The sequence below is a fragment of the Coccidioides immitis genome (genome assembly GCF_000149335.2).
Source record: "Coccidioides immitis RS genomic scaffold supercont3.2, whole genome shotgun sequence".
NCBI lineage: Eukaryota > Fungi > Ascomycota > Eurotiomycetes > Onygenales > Onygenaceae > Coccidioides > Coccidioides immitis.
In genome coordinates, this window is record NW_004504309.1 from 2,694,732 (window position 1) to 2,709,390 (window position 14,659).

The following is a 14,659-nucleotide window of genomic DNA, read 5'->3' on the forward strand; positions in this document are numbered from 1 at the left end:
TGCAAAAATACTGATTCTAACTTAGTTATTAGTCAGAACTATCGACTAAACGGGACAAACTTGACAAACGCCGCAAACAAAACAAACAGCGCGGCTTCACCTCGTCGCTTCGAGCACGGAGAAAGAACATCGGCGGGCAGCGAAGAGCACGTAGCTTATCGTCTCACCACGGCTATGATTGTGTGCGAGTGATTCAGGGATTGTTGGGCTTCCTCTGGAATGCATGATGTCGCATAAACAAGCTCAATGATCCTCCTCTTCCCGACCCAAAGCGCCTAGCTTCGCTCCCGACGGCATTATGGAAGACTTTCTCCGTAACTGGAGGCAGGAAGCCCTCAACAGAGGACAACACGATGCGGCCATATATATAGGTGATAAAGTGCTAGCTTTTACAAGTGAGTCCGGCTATCCTAAATCTCTCTTGTCTTGCTACGGGTCTAACAGAGCCAAATCGCGTGCGATAGATAGTGATAATGATGCCTTTTGGCTGGCCCAAGTCCACTTTTCCAACAATAATTACACCCGAGCATTAGCTCTTCTGACCAGGAAGGATCTAATATTCCGGAGTTCTTCTTGCAAATATCTCGCTGCCCATTGCTACATAAAACAAAACAAATATGACCAAGCACTTCAGGTGCTAGGTGAACACAACCCCGCACATCTCATTTCGACTGCTAGTAACAGCCGGCGAAAACTGCAGCACCGAAATGAAAGTTCGCACATTACCCTCCGGAATGGAAAGTCTACAGCGTCTAGATCGGATAGAATTGAACGGAATGAGGAAAGAGAGCGTGAAGATGCAAGCCACATCAAATTCGAAGCTGCCATGTGCTATTTGAGAGGCTTATGTTACGCTCGTCAAAATGCATTTGACCGAGCTCGAGATTGCTATAAGGATGCCGTACGAATTGACATCCAGTGCTTTGAAGCGTTTGAGCAGCTAATGAAGAACTCTTTGATGTCCCCTGCTGAAGAGCTGGAGTTTTTAGAGTCGCTTGACTTTGATTCTATGAACCCTTCCTCCGATCCATCCATTTCCCAAGAAGCAGCTGAATTTGTGAAGCTCCTCTACACGACACGGTTATCCAAATACTCGTCCCCTTCTGCCATTTCTCACGCTACCGAAACCTTATCCACACACTACAATCTCGCAGAAAACCCTGATCTTCTTCTATCTCGCGCAGAAACACTCTACACTCAATGCCGATTCCCTGAGGCTCTCCAGCTAACCTCTTCTATTCTCTCTTCCTTAGACTCTGATTCCATGTCCGCAGCAACGTCGCAGGGAAGTCAGAGTCGCAGCATCGGTCATTCTCCATCTGTCTACCCTTTACACCTTGCTTGTCTATATGAAACCGGCGCAACAAATTCACTCTTTCTGCTAGCCCACACACTGGCGGATAACGCACCGGAAGAGTCGTATACATACCTCGCCATTGGCGTGTACTATTTATCCGTCTCAAAAATTGCCGAAGCCAGACGATTTTTTTCTAAAGCGTCCCTATTAGACCCGCATTCGGCGCCTGCTTGGATCGGATTCGCTCACACATTTGCTGCCGAGGGAGAACACGACCAGGCGATAGCAGCGTATAGCACAGCCGCCAGGCTATTTCAAGGAAGCCATCTTCCTCAGTTATTTCTTGGGATGCAACATCTCGCCCTAAACAACATGTCTCTCGCCCATGAATACCTATCAGCGGCTTATAACATGTCCTCCGGCTCTCTCTCTGCTACCTCGCGAAATGGCTCTTTTTCGTTCGGCGCTGGTAACATGCAGCCGCCACTTGGCGGAGACCCTCTTGTTCTTAATGAGGTTGGAGTTGTTCTATACCATCAAGCTAATCTAGAGGGAGCCATTGAGTTCTTCCGGCGGACATTGGCTTTAGCTGCTTCATTACAATGTGACCCGGGTGCCTGGTTAGCAACGCGTGCTAACTTGGGACATGCATTACGCAGGTTAGGCAGTTTTGAAGAAGCTCTGGTAGAATTTGACGAATGCCTTAGAATTGGTGCCGGTGGTTCTACAACTGGCTATACTGGTAAAGGTGGAGTGGGCGCCACTTTATCTGCTGGGTCTGCTGCTGTCGGTGGCTATGAAGATAGAGGTCTCACTGGTTCTTTGCACACAGCCCGTGGACTTGTTTTGCTGGAATTGGGCAGAACCATGGAGGCCGTCACCACCCTTCATGAAGCTGTTCGTGTGCTGGGTACGAGCGGAGGTGACGCAGCTGCTGGTGCAGGAGTTGCTGGGACATTGCTTTCAAGGGCACTAGAAATTTGGGCCCTAGAAGAAGGTGATCGGGATGCGGCCGCGACTGCCTCTGAGCATATAGAGACCGACGTTCCCACTAAGTCGAGACCGACCGCTGCCAAAGGGAAAGACGTGCAGAAGGCCAAATCTTCAAGTCGGATCGGTAGTAGAACCAGGTCGCGAAAAACTCCACTCCCTGCCCAAGAATGGACGGATGACGTTATCAACCGCGAATCTCCGAATACCCCCGGCGGTCAGCGACCAGCTTCCATGGAGTTGGATGATGATGCGGATGGCCTACTCAATAATGCTCTTGCACGTATAAAATCCAGACATGCCACGAGACAAAGAGATGTTGGTCTAGGTGCGAATGACCAGGCCTTTGATACACCTGAACCCAGCCAAAATACACGTGCAACAAGAGCGACCAGTAGACGCAAAACTCCAGTGACGCGTGGTCCTCCTGGATGATGTTTACCTCCATTTAGCCTAATCCTCCATTATTTGTTAAAAGCCATGGCTGTCAAACACATGAGGATTCATAGTGCTATTTTTAAGCAGGTCGACTTTTCGTGCTAATTGTCATTTCATGTGCTCAATATGGCATTGGTGCATGTTATTATGTCCTCATGAGGAACTCTAATGCAGTTTCCAACTGGCGCTTGCATGACTGGAGTTTGTTACTGGGGATGGAATTTCATTTTTTTTTTTTTTTTCTTTTTTTTCATTTTTTTCTGTTTTTTCTGTCAGTTTGTTGATAAGGTGAAGAATAATGCTTGTACAGCTGATATCTGTGGATTGTGCCTCTTAGTCTTTTATCATCAGTCACCCGTTCAATACCACAAAAATATAACACAGCATAATGCAAGAGAAATATCCAGAATATCAGTCATTTTAATTGATCTTTGTATAATTGTTGCTATGAACATAAACAAAAAAAAAGTGTATCCGAAACAGCCAGCCAAAATATTGGTGCATTTATCTCCCCTTTACTCCTGACTTTTCCCCAATTTCCTATCTTTTCACAATCGCCTCAAAAGCACACTTGCCTCAAGAAACAATATCAGCTCAACGCCTTTGCCCATGCCAACAGCTCACCTGTCTTATAAGTAAAGTGTGACCGAAAAATGCATTTCATGCCAACACCCTATTCCAATGCCAAGGAAATATATATAAATACATACATACATATATAGGATGTATGCGTAGCGCCGTTATATCCGTAACGATCATATATGCACAGGATGCTTCGAATATTTAACATAATACGAAGGAATCCAAGTTCCAGCCGGAAGGGAGGAAGAGGCCTTTAGTTCAGTCACGGCCACAGGGGAGGATGGATATATTCGGCCGCCCGGTCCAGCAGGTTGGGGAGATTCCAGTCTGAGCTCCCAGAACTTTCCGGCGTCGGAGGAGGCAATGATCCGGCCCTTGTAGCGTTTATTGACGGTCCACCTATAGATCCAGATGGCGTTACATACCCGGAGATACTCACACCTACACCCGGGCTTGACGACATAGAGGGTAGGGACCCGATAGGCTGGACCTGTTGTTGTCGGCTGTGCATGCTAAAAGCAGCGTTCAGCTTTTGTAAAGCACGTAATGACTTTGTGAGTGGTTTCTGCCATTGGGTTTCCGTATCCGTAGCCACAGACGCGGGTATTGTGGAAGTCGTTGAAATCTGGGTTGGATCTAAGGTTGACGTGGGAATATTCGTTACACCACTAATGAGGTGGGGTGAGCCTTCTGATACCGATTTGCTAGCTCCAGGAGAGGGTCCTTTGTCGGTTGCATCCGCTGCCGTCCGCTCTGCGATCGCGTGCTCAAGTTGTAGGAGAAGACAGCGGATATGGGCATCATGTTTGGACTCCTCTAGGACCGCCAGAAGAAACGCAGAACTGATGGTTCGTTGTAAACTGATCCAAGATCTTGAAGCCTGTGGGTTAGCAGCGTGCAATTCTACATATGCCTCCACAGTTCTACTGAGCGCCTGAATGCATTCTTTTCGTACAGCAGCAGTTGTTGCGTCCGTTGGATCAGCTGTTACTTTTAATGCTGGTCGACATAGCTCCGAAGCGATATAGGAAGAATGTAACTTCAACCCAAGTCTTTCGAGGTTTTGTTTTGGCGTGGTACAAAACTTGGGGTCGCGCAAGTGAGGAGCGGCGTCAGCTAGAATGCGCGTAATTTCCTCTCGATATGCCCGGGTGACAGCAAAGCTCATTTGAGATTGGGGAGACAGCATACGACTTCGAACAATCTCAAGAGTTAAGGCAATTATCCTGCAAAGGGTCTCAAAGAAAGATCTGTTCCCTGGTTGTGAGTTTGCCCGGTACGGAATGTCGGGATGGCCGAAAGCCATCGTAGAAGGTCGATCGTAGGATAATGAAAAGTGGCTATCTTGCCAGGCTGTGGACCACCTTTTAAACATGAAAACGTTAGGCATAGAATACCCTGGAGTTTGCTTTGAAGGATCAAACCTACCAAACCTTCCTCCGAATATACCTCTCAGCGGGTGAGAATTTGTGAGACTCAACTTGTAAACCGAGGGATATGACCATCCTTAGAGTCATCCCTTTTTCGAGTTAGCTAAAATTGTGAGCTGATTAAGGTGCCCTACTAACCTAGTAAGACATATGAAGCCCCGGGGTTCATATTATGGGAAAGCACGTTCCCTATGATGAGGAGTGTCTGAATTGCCTGCAGATTTGGCTGCGACACGAAGTTTATTGCACGGAGACATTGGTATGAACAACAAACTGTGCGATATTAGCGTAGTGTTTCGGGCCTGATTGGTCTGGATCACGTACCATATACCTGAGACGTCAGTTCTCGTTCCTTGCCTGACATGTCTGATGCTTGACAGCCTGCAGCAAGTACAGCGAATAATAGACCTATGAAAGCTATGCTCATTCCGAAAGGTTTATCTATTGCCTCACTGCCATCCGCGGTAACTCCACTGGATCTGTTTTGCAGAAACCTTTCTAGGTTTGCTTCGAAGTGGTTTATATCTGGTATCACAGGATAAATGGTGCCTCCGATATCACGGTAGAATCGGAAAAGTCTAGTAGTCAGAAATAAGGCAGGATTGATTAGCCACAATGCGAAGGAAAGAAAATAATAATAAAGAAAGAGAGAAAGAGAGAGGGAAAGAAAAAAACTCTGATGGCAGTTGGGGCTAACCTATAACACTGTTCATCATCCGGCAAAGCACTGCAAACAGCATTTATATCGAATGTTGAGCTGTTGGAGGACCAAAGATCAATAAAAGGATATGTTACCAGCTCATTGTCAAGGCCCAATTTTGGAAGAATTCCTCCCTCACTGAGAGCCTGCGTAGCCTCTGTGGAAGTACCGGAACCACCCAGAATATAGGCCAGCACAGATCTTGAGCCCAGATGGATTGTCCCATTCCCTAATTCATTTGATGCGTGGATGCCTTCTCTGTCCGGGGACGGGGGGTCCCGGACACCAGCGGTATTGTCGCCCCGGACTTCTGGAGACGCAAGAGGGCCGATATCGATGCGCTCCATGCCCATTCGCAACGAGGAGATAGTCTGTTCCATTTCTTTCAGCTTACAGCATACATTCTCCCATTCGTCTCTCGACAACAACACTCTGTTTGGGTCAATGGCAGCGGAGGGTTGTGTCCGCACAACTCCAACCGCAGTGGTTCCACTATCGCCACCTTCCTGTTTGATAAAACTTGGAGGGATAACCTGGCGTTTTTTGGACGGACGTTCGTAGGAACAGAGATCGGCATGGTCTCTTTTCACACAGCCGTCACAAGGCAAATTGCGGTCACATTTGACCTTGCGGGTGTGGCAAGGATAACAGGCTTTTGGCTCGCGAGCTTTGCGCTTGGTGCGGATGATAGCATCGACTTCGGCCTGCGGGAGATCGGAAACTGGAGTCGAGAGGGTCCGCCCTGGAGTAATAGTGGGAGGATGATTCAACGATGGCAAGGACATGGCGTCGAATGGACTGGAAGGCGAGGGTTGAGAGGTCGGGAAGGATCATGTTCTCGCGGGGATCGCCCTGTTTTGCATGATGACATCGACGGCCGCTGGCCAACAGGAGAATCGACTGACTAAGCGGAAGCTTACTGCCCACTTTTCGGGACAACGACGGGCCGGCTACAGCCTGCGAGGGGCGCTAGACCCTCTTGGGGTTGGCGTCACGCCGCTTATTCGGCAACTCGGCCTCTAGCGCGGTTCTGGCGCCGCCGATCGCGCTCATCACCCGCCGTAGTTCCGAAGCACGTTGCACTGCACGTACGACGATGAATATGTAATAATAGACAATACTAGTTAACTAAAGGTAAATCTGCTTTATCACCGCTGGCCTATTCTTGGTATCTCTTTGTCTATATCTAATGTCATATATATACAACCATGATTATCAATTATCGCCTTTGCATCCCTCTCCAAAGCGAGAGGGTCTTCTTCCAGAACAAAAACGCCGGATCGCTCACAAGCTGCAGCTAAAAAAAACGCCAAGAATCATCTGAGGTATCAAAAGGCGAAGAACTTTTACGCTAAGCGTTTGACATCGGTTCGAGATTAAGACAGTCTCGCCAGGGGAAAAAGAAAAAAAAAAGAAAAAAGAAAAAAAGAGAGAGGAAGAGAAGAACGAGAAGAAAGTTACAGTTCACCTCTTCTCTGTCGCTGGGGATTCCTCCTCATCACCGGCATATGCAAACTTGGAGTAACGACGGATCGCTTCACCTTTGAAATAGAAGACGTATGGAATGGCGCAGCACGCCAGCGCCAGGAAAGCCAAGAAAGTGCTGGCCCATTGGTAGCCCATACGGTTATACATCTGGTTGGTAAAAAGCACAACAGAAGCTCCCCACATTGAGCGCAAAAAGGTCTTCGCAGCGAGAGCCGACGCTGCCTGATGTTGGTATGTGTCCACTGCCACTGGAAGTCAGATAGTGTTCTCTGCGCTGTCTTAATGGAAATAACTGTTCAAGATGCCGAATGACTTACCCAAATAATTGTTGCAAGAGTTATACAAGAAGATGAACCCGAAACCAACGGGAAATCCTCCCATGGCTGGGCCAATCCAATGAATCTCGGAATACGATGTCCAGGCAAAAATAAACAACCCCATGGGCACAAACCAACACGAGGCCATCATTGGGATCAGGCGCATTTCCGGAGGTGGCTTTCCATTGTATTTGGCGCAAATTTTTAGGTAATGCTTGTTGACAAAGGGTGCGCAAACAGCACTGAGCAGCACACCGATGGCCAGTGGAATAAACATGAGGCCAGTGATACTTGGCGAATATCCTTTCCCGATTTCATAGACAATTGGGTATCTAAAATATTGATTAGCCTTTCACGGTAATGTTGTCGGGGATAGCCGCTGCTACTTACGCCACGAAAAACATATAAAGCAGTCCATATAGAATAGACATGTAGATCGAGAGCAGGAAAACAATCAACTCCATAAACAGGAGCTGGAATGGTCGGAAAAGGAAGATACGCAGCTTTTCCCCCATAGGCCTTGAATCCAAGTCCTGCTCCGTGACGTATATTGATTTTCCAGTTTCTTTTCGTAGCTTTTTAGCTCGCTTTGCAAGAAGCGTTGGTGTATAGGTTTCCGGCATTGTTATCAGGAGGATGAGGACGACTCCAGATAAGATAAGCTGAATCCAATAGAGCCATCTCCACCCTTTGGCGTCACCCAAAAACCCACCAGCAAGAGGTCCAATGGCAGGGCCAATAAAGGGTGCAGCGCTGAAAGCGGCCATAGGAACACCTCTCTCTTCATTACGCCACATGTCGGCGAGTGTACCGCCGACCAAGGTCATAGGAGCACTGAACGCAATGCCATCGATAGCGCGACAAACAAGAAGGGTAGCAATATTTTCAGCCACGGCGCATGGGATTAAGAAAATAACAGCAAGAAACATCGTCACGACATAAACAGGCTTCCGGCCGACCATTTCGGATAACGGGGCAAAAATCATAGGGCCTATAGTTGAGTTTAGCGGTTGAACGGACTGATAGATCAAATAGAACCAGGAGTTTCGTACCGACACCGAAGCCAATAACGAACAGCGTGATTGTTAGAAGAGTTACCGTTTCGGAAACGCCAAATTCCTCTCCGACTGCAGACAGATCCGCGGTGATAACACTACTGTTAAAGGCCACAACGAAGCAGGTAAACGCAACGACCATAGTGCAGTACCATTTGAATGCCTTGCTCCAATTCTTTGGATTCTCTGGATCCCCGACCTTGAAAGTAATGAGCTCGTAGTCTTCGATCTTCCCCGTCACATTGGATCGAACAGGCCGAGTGATCTGTCCGTCCGCGGTCTCCTCCGTGTATTCTTCGAATACGGCATTGTCATTCAGTTCACGAAAGGGCAAGTCTGTTGGATCAATTGCGCCTGGCACACCGACAGAGTAGGTACGAGATGTCCGGGCGGACCGTGGAGGACTTGATACGTGAGCCATATTCTGAACAGTTTTCAGAACACAGCACGACTTCAAAGGCCTGACACTGATGTGGACTAGATGTCATATCGTGGATCCCTTGGGTATATATAATTCCCAAGTAGCCCTGATGGTTCCTGGAAGAGACGGCATCTCGGCCCGTCGGGACCATAACAGAATATTTTCAGGAAAGTTTGCAAAAGTGATCCATTCCAGAAGGATGATGGAATGGATCATCCGCAAGTCAAAAAGGCGAAAAGCAGATCGTTAATGGCGGAAAAATCTCGGCGTGCTCTCGGAATTGATAACTCTTCAGGAGTATTCAGTACAAATATGGGAAAAAGAAATACGTTCCAGCAACCTTTATTGGGCACAAATTGATCGGCCTCTGGGCAACAATATTTTAGTGCTCTTGGGCAGGCATCCACCGCCCAATCTTGCGTAAACATGTTATTTACCGAAGTGGACATCTGCAGTGGGAAATTCTTTTCTCCATCACCGAGAGTCAAATTTTGACAAGCTTCTGCAGAATATACAGTCTGAAACGTTTCTCATCTAGCCATGATCGGGGACCTGGGCAACGTGCTCGTCATCGCAAGACACGACTCGTTCCCGTCGCTATCAACACCATTAAAGAGACTAGGAGGATAGTTGAAATACCGGACTAAGCCTAGAGGGGTAGAAGCATCTACATACTTCGTACGTCACTCCGCAAATCCACATAAAGCAAGGGTTGGTATAGGATGGACACGAAGTCCTCCAACCTCGCACAGGCGGCAGGGAAAGCAGAAAACAGGTGTAAGGTTGCGAAGTATCAAGATATCCAAATAATTAGATGATACTACGGACGGGAGTAATAGCCATAGCCTTCCCGGGCTATGGTCCTGAACGCTGCAAGACCCGCCCTGCCAGGGGCTGGGCCAATCGATATAGCCTGAAAACGTTAGTATTCCGGATAAGACGGTTCGATTGAAGTGGGCCAATGTGAGGATTTGAGCTAGTCGCCATCACGTCGACAAAATTTATCCTGAAGAGCATTTTGAAATCTTTTTTTTCCCTGAAATCCAGATTTTCAAGCTGATCGGCATTCGCTCGGAGTCGATCTGTTAATCGGCATATCACGTGATATAATTACGTCATTGTGACTAAAATCTTATCTTATCAATCAAGTAAAACCACGTGATTCAATATCCCGCCACTAAACCCATACAGGACTAGCTTTTATTCTTATCAGTAATCCAACCACGTGATAGCCCCGAAATTTGCGAAGCACGCAAAGAGTCATTTTCATTGCCGCGACGGGACGATGGAATGCAGGAGAGGAGAAGCAAACGCTGAAGAAGACTCACTTCTAGCATTCTGCTTCGATTTCCCGATAATGCCCTGCTGTGTTATAGTTTCCATCTCCTAAGGATATCAGCTTCTGCATCGATATTCCCGATCCCACATATCTGGCGCGGGGCAAATTTTCATGCCGAATCGATTGGTGATCTTGAAAATCAACCCCGCCTAACGCATAATTGCCGTTTCCAGACCAATTGGCAAGATGGCTTCGTCGGATTCCCATCGTTTGGTTGTTTCAGGCTCCGTTGCGTTCTCGCAATCTCGGTGTCGTGCCGTTGCTGGTAGTATCAAGGCCCGAGCAGTGCGGGCGCAGTGGATCCACTATATCGATCTCGTAGAAAATCTACAAGAGCAACATCTCGCCGTCCTGGAGCAACTTCTACATTACGGAGACATATCCGACGACCTCGCCGCCTTTGAATCTCTGGAGGGCTCTCATGTTACGTACTATGTTTCTCCCCGCATTGGAACAATTTCACCGTGGAGCTCTCAGGCAACGGGAATCGCACATGTTTGCGGCCTGAAGCAATATGTGAAACGGATAGAACGTGGCCTGAAAATATCCTGTGTTCTCGGCCATGGGGAAGAGACCTTGGACTCGGAACTTCTCAATCTGCTACATGATCGAATGACCCAAATAATAAGCACAGAGGAGCCAGATCTGCATGCAATGTTTTCCGAGCATCAACCTAAGCCACTTGAAGTCGTATCCCTTGAGGATGGAGAAAAAACTCCGGCCCAAATTTTGGCGGAAGCGAACAAACGCCTTGGTTTAGCTCTTGATGAGTCTGAAATCGATTATCTCGTTGACGCATATTCTCCTGGCGGAGCCGTCTCAAGGTCGCCTACCGACGTCGAATTGTTTATGTTTGCCCAAGTGAACTCGGAACACTGTCGCCACAAGCAATTCAACGCGAAATGGATTATCGATGGCAAAGAGAAGCCCAACTCCCTGTTTAGTATGATCAGAAATACCCACAAACAGCATCCTGATTACACCATCAGCGCATACAGCGACAATGCTGCTGTTCTCCAGGGAGAAGAAGCAAGTTATTGGGCCCCAAATCCTTTAACAGGCGAATGGTCTCAAACCAAGGAACTCGTTCACTTCCTCGCCAAGGTCGAAACTCATAACCATCCTACTGCTGTATCCCCGTTCCCTGGTGCGGCCACGGGGTCAGGTGGTGAGATTCGTGACGAAGGATCAGTTGGTCAGGGTTCCAGGCCTAAGGCAGGCCTAGCAGGGTTTTGTGTTTCTGATCTATTAATACCAGGCAACAGACAGCCCTGGGAGCTAGATGTTGGGAAACCCGGTCACATCGCTAGCAGCTTTGACATCATGATGGAAGCTCCAATTGGAAGCGCTGCATTCAATAACGAATTCGGTCGACCTTGCACCGCGGGCTATTTCCGAACTTTGCTCACAAAAGTCGATCTGGACAACGGCGAGGCCGAAATCAGAGGCTACCATAAGCCGATTATGATTGCTGGAGGTGTAGGAACTGTTCGCCCTCAGCACGCTCTCAAGAATCCTAGAGCGGTAAAACCTGGCTCGTACTTGGTCGTTCTGGGTGGCCCGGCTATGTTGATCGGGTTGGGCGGGGGCGCTGCTTCAAGTATCACTTCTGGAGAGGGTTCTGCAGACTTGGATTTTGCCAGCGTTCAAAGAGGAAACGCAGAGGTTCAAAGAAGGGCCCAGGAGGTTATCAACTCTTGTGTTTCAATGGGAGATGACAACCCAATTAAGTTTATTCATGATGTAGGCGCTGGTGGCTTGTCCAACGCTTTGCCCGAACTTATCCACGATGCCGGTTTGGGCGCTACCTTCGAACTACGTGAAATCGACAATGCGGACAAGGGAATGAGCCCGATGCAAATTTGGTGCTGCGAGGCTCAAGAGCGATACGTAATGGCCGTCTCCGAGGAAGGAATGTTAAAATTTACAGCAATCGCAAAGCGAGAGCGGTGCGGTTATTCGGTCGTCGGACGTGGCCTTGGCCAACCCGAAGAAGACAGGAGACTTATTCTCCTTGATCGAGATTCGAAAGTCTACCCCAAACCAATCGATCTTCCTCTTTCAGTCTTATTTGGCAAGCCTCCAAAGCTAACAAGGACTGTATCTTCAAGAAAACTAAAATTACCTGCTTTTGATAGCAGCCTCCAGCCTTACTTACCCGCAATTTCTGATAAGGAATTGATAGGCGAAGCGGTATCAAGAGTTCTACAACTCCCTGCTGTGGGTTCAAAATCCTTCCTTATCACCATCGGAGACAGGACTGTGGGCGGGTTGACTGCGAGAGATCAAACGGTAGGCCCCTGGCAAGTTCCCGTATCTGACGTGTCAGTCACCGCTACGTCTCTTCATACCGGGATGAGAACGGGTGAAGCTATGGCCATGGGGGAGAAACCCACACTCGCACTCATTTCCGCAGCAGCATCTGCAAGAATGGCCGTGGCGGAGTCGCTTATGAATATTGCAGCTGCAGATATTCCCGGTCGTTTGAGTCGAGTGAAACTCTCTGCAAATTGGATGTCGGCAGCAAATCACCCTGGAGAAGGTGCTACCTTGTACGAAGCGGTCGAGGCAATTGGAATGGACTTGTGTCCGAAACTTGGTATCAGCATTCCCGTTGGAAAGGATTCAATGTCCATGAAGATGAAGTGGAACGATCAGAGCACCGGCGAAGCTAAAGAAGTAACTGCTCCTCTGTCGCTGGTTATCTCAGCATTCGCACCCGTATCTGATATTCGTAAGACATGGACACCGGCCCTACGAAGTTTTGAAGAGGTGGGAGAAACTGTGCTCATGTTCGTTGACCTTTCTGGGCGCAAATGTCTCGGAGGCTCAGCGCTAGCTCAAGTCTTCAATCAAGTAGGCAATGAAAGCCCGGATGTCCACGACGTGCAACTTTTCAAGGATTTCTTTGACGCTACTCAGCAGCTCCAGGAAGCTGGTGTTGTTCTGGCGTACCATGATCGTTCAGATGGCGGCTTGTTTACGACACTGGCGGAGATGATGTTTGCCGGTAGATGCGGAGTCCAAATTATGCTTGATGACATCTGTTCCAGCCCCAACGTTAAAGATGTTATGGAGACATTATTTAACGAGGAATTGGGTGCCGTATTCCAAGTCCGAAAGAAGGACGAGGGTGTCTTCCGCAGCTGCTTTGCGACTTGCGGTCCTCCACCTGGACTACTCTTCAGGATCGGACGTGTCGCAGAAAAGTCTAAGCAGAACATGGCCATTTACTATGGAGCCACCCTAATCTACCGCAATTCTCGCGCAAACCTACAGCAGACATGGTCCAATACCTCGTACCAAATGCAGAAACTTCGCGATAATCCTGCCGCGGCCGAACAGGAATACGAGAACATCCTTGACGACAATAATGCCGGTTTATCGTACAATCTAACATTCGATCCAAAAGACCCTGCAATGCCGCTTCTAAGCAGTCTTAGTGCTAGATTCTCACCATTTGCAGCTAAGCCTAAGGTTGCTATTCTTCGCGAACAAGGAGTGAACAGCCAAGCCGAAATGGCCTTTGCCTTCAACATTGCTGGATTTTCTGCTGTCGATGTGCACATGACTGACATCATCTCCGGAAAGGTTTCTCTTTCCTCCTTCGTCGGCATTGCAGCCTGCGGTGGATTTTCCTACGGTGACGTCCTCGGTGCCGGCCAAGGATGGGCTAAGTCAGTTCTCCTTCATAATGACACAAGGCGAGAATTCAAATCATTCTTCGAGCGACCTGATACGTTCACCCTTGGGGTTTGTAATGGATGTCAATTCCTCAGCCGCCTTAAGGACCTGATCCCAGGCGCCAGAGACTGGCCTAGCTTCGAGCGCAATGAAAGTGAACAATATGAAGGCCGGGTGTGTATGGTGCGCATTTTCGACTCAGATCAATCGTCGCCAAGCGTCTTCTTACATGGAATGAACGGAACCTCCCTCCCGATCGCCGTTGCTCATGGAGAGGGACGCGCTTCGTTCGCAAATACACCTGGGGTGGCCGCAGAGGACATTGTCAAGCATAACCTCGCGCCCATCCGATATGTCGATAACACTACCTTGAAACCAACAATGAGGTACCCGTTCAATCCAAACGGAAGCCCTGAGGGTATTGCTGGTGTGAGGAGTATGGATGGTAGGGTCCTTGCTTTGATGCCTCATCCAGAAAGAACCATTATGAATGGTGTGGGAAGTTGGTTCCCTGGAGACAATGCTATGTCCGCGGAATGGGGAGATATTGGCCCATGGGGAAGAATTTTCTACAGCGCGAGAAGATGGGTGGGTTAAGACCTGTTGACTTTTGGTGAACATGTTTTATTTTGGTCTAATGTGCCTCGTCTGCCATCTTATTTTCATATTTTCAATATTTTTTTGAATGGACCTATTGGAGGCTAAAGTCAGAAAATAAAGAGTTTTGGTTGCATATAGGGGCAGGTGTGGGCAATCTCAAAGGTTGCACAAAAGTTAGGGATGGCTTGATGCTAAATAGCATATGCGCAATATTTATTCCATTTTCATAAAATACGCGAGGTTACTATACTTGTGCGCCGTAAGTCGTTATCTTTGCGCATCAGGGTGTAGGAAAGCCTATAGCAGATGCCACGCTCA

The 14,659-nt window shown here is 48.2% G+C and overlaps 4 protein-coding genes across 4 annotated transcripts; 2 read left to right on the forward strand and 2 right to left on the reverse strand.

Moving 5' to 3' along the window:
• Positions 1 to 298: 298 nt before the first annotated feature.
• On the forward strand, positions 299 to 2,722 carry CIMG_06467 (cell division cycle protein; the record flags this gene model as incomplete). The annotated part of the gene is made up of 1 exon (XM_001242570.2): positions 299 to 2,722. One exon carries the CDS (start codon positions 299 to 301, stop codon positions 2,720 to 2,722), a length of 2,424 nt encoding a protein of 807 aa, XP_001242571.2.
• Positions 2,723 to 3,125: 403 nt separating this feature from the next.
• CIMG_06468 (transcription factor) lies at positions 3,126 to 6,232 on the reverse strand. Its single transcript, XM_001242571.2, has 5 exons — positions 5,435 to 6,232; positions 5,062 to 5,315; positions 4,876 to 5,010; positions 4,736 to 4,826; positions 3,126 to 4,671 (listed from the first exon to the last, which is right to left on the reverse strand). Exons 1-5 carry the CDS (start codon positions 6,220 to 6,222, stop codon positions 3,570 to 3,572), a joined length of 2,370 nt encoding a protein of 789 aa, XP_001242572.2. The 5' UTR covers positions 6,223 to 6,232; the 3' UTR covers positions 3,126 to 3,569.
• Positions 6,233 to 6,576: 344 nt separating this feature from the next.
• Positions 6,577 to 8,759, reverse strand: CIMG_06469 (multidrug resistance protein). Its single transcript, XM_001242572.2, has 4 exons — positions 8,295 to 8,759; positions 7,633 to 8,233; positions 7,243 to 7,574; positions 6,577 to 7,167 (listed from the first exon to the last, which is right to left on the reverse strand). The coding sequence occupies exons 1-4, from the start codon at positions 8,716 to 8,718 to the stop codon at positions 6,902 to 6,904; spliced, it is 1,623 nt and encodes a 540-aa protein (XP_001242573.2). The 5' UTR covers positions 8,719 to 8,759; the 3' UTR covers positions 6,577 to 6,901.
• A 1,262-nt stretch (positions 8,760 to 10,021) lies between these two features.
• On the forward strand, positions 10,022 to 14,588 carry CIMG_06470 (phosphoribosylformylglycinamidine synthase). Its single transcript, XM_001242573.2, has one exon. The coding sequence runs from the start codon at positions 10,244 to 10,246 to the stop codon at positions 14,336 to 14,338; it is 4,095 nt and encodes a 1,364-aa protein (XP_001242574.1). The 5' UTR covers positions 10,022 to 10,243; the 3' UTR covers positions 14,339 to 14,588.
• The last annotated feature ends 71 nt before the right edge of the window (positions 14,589 to 14,659 follow it).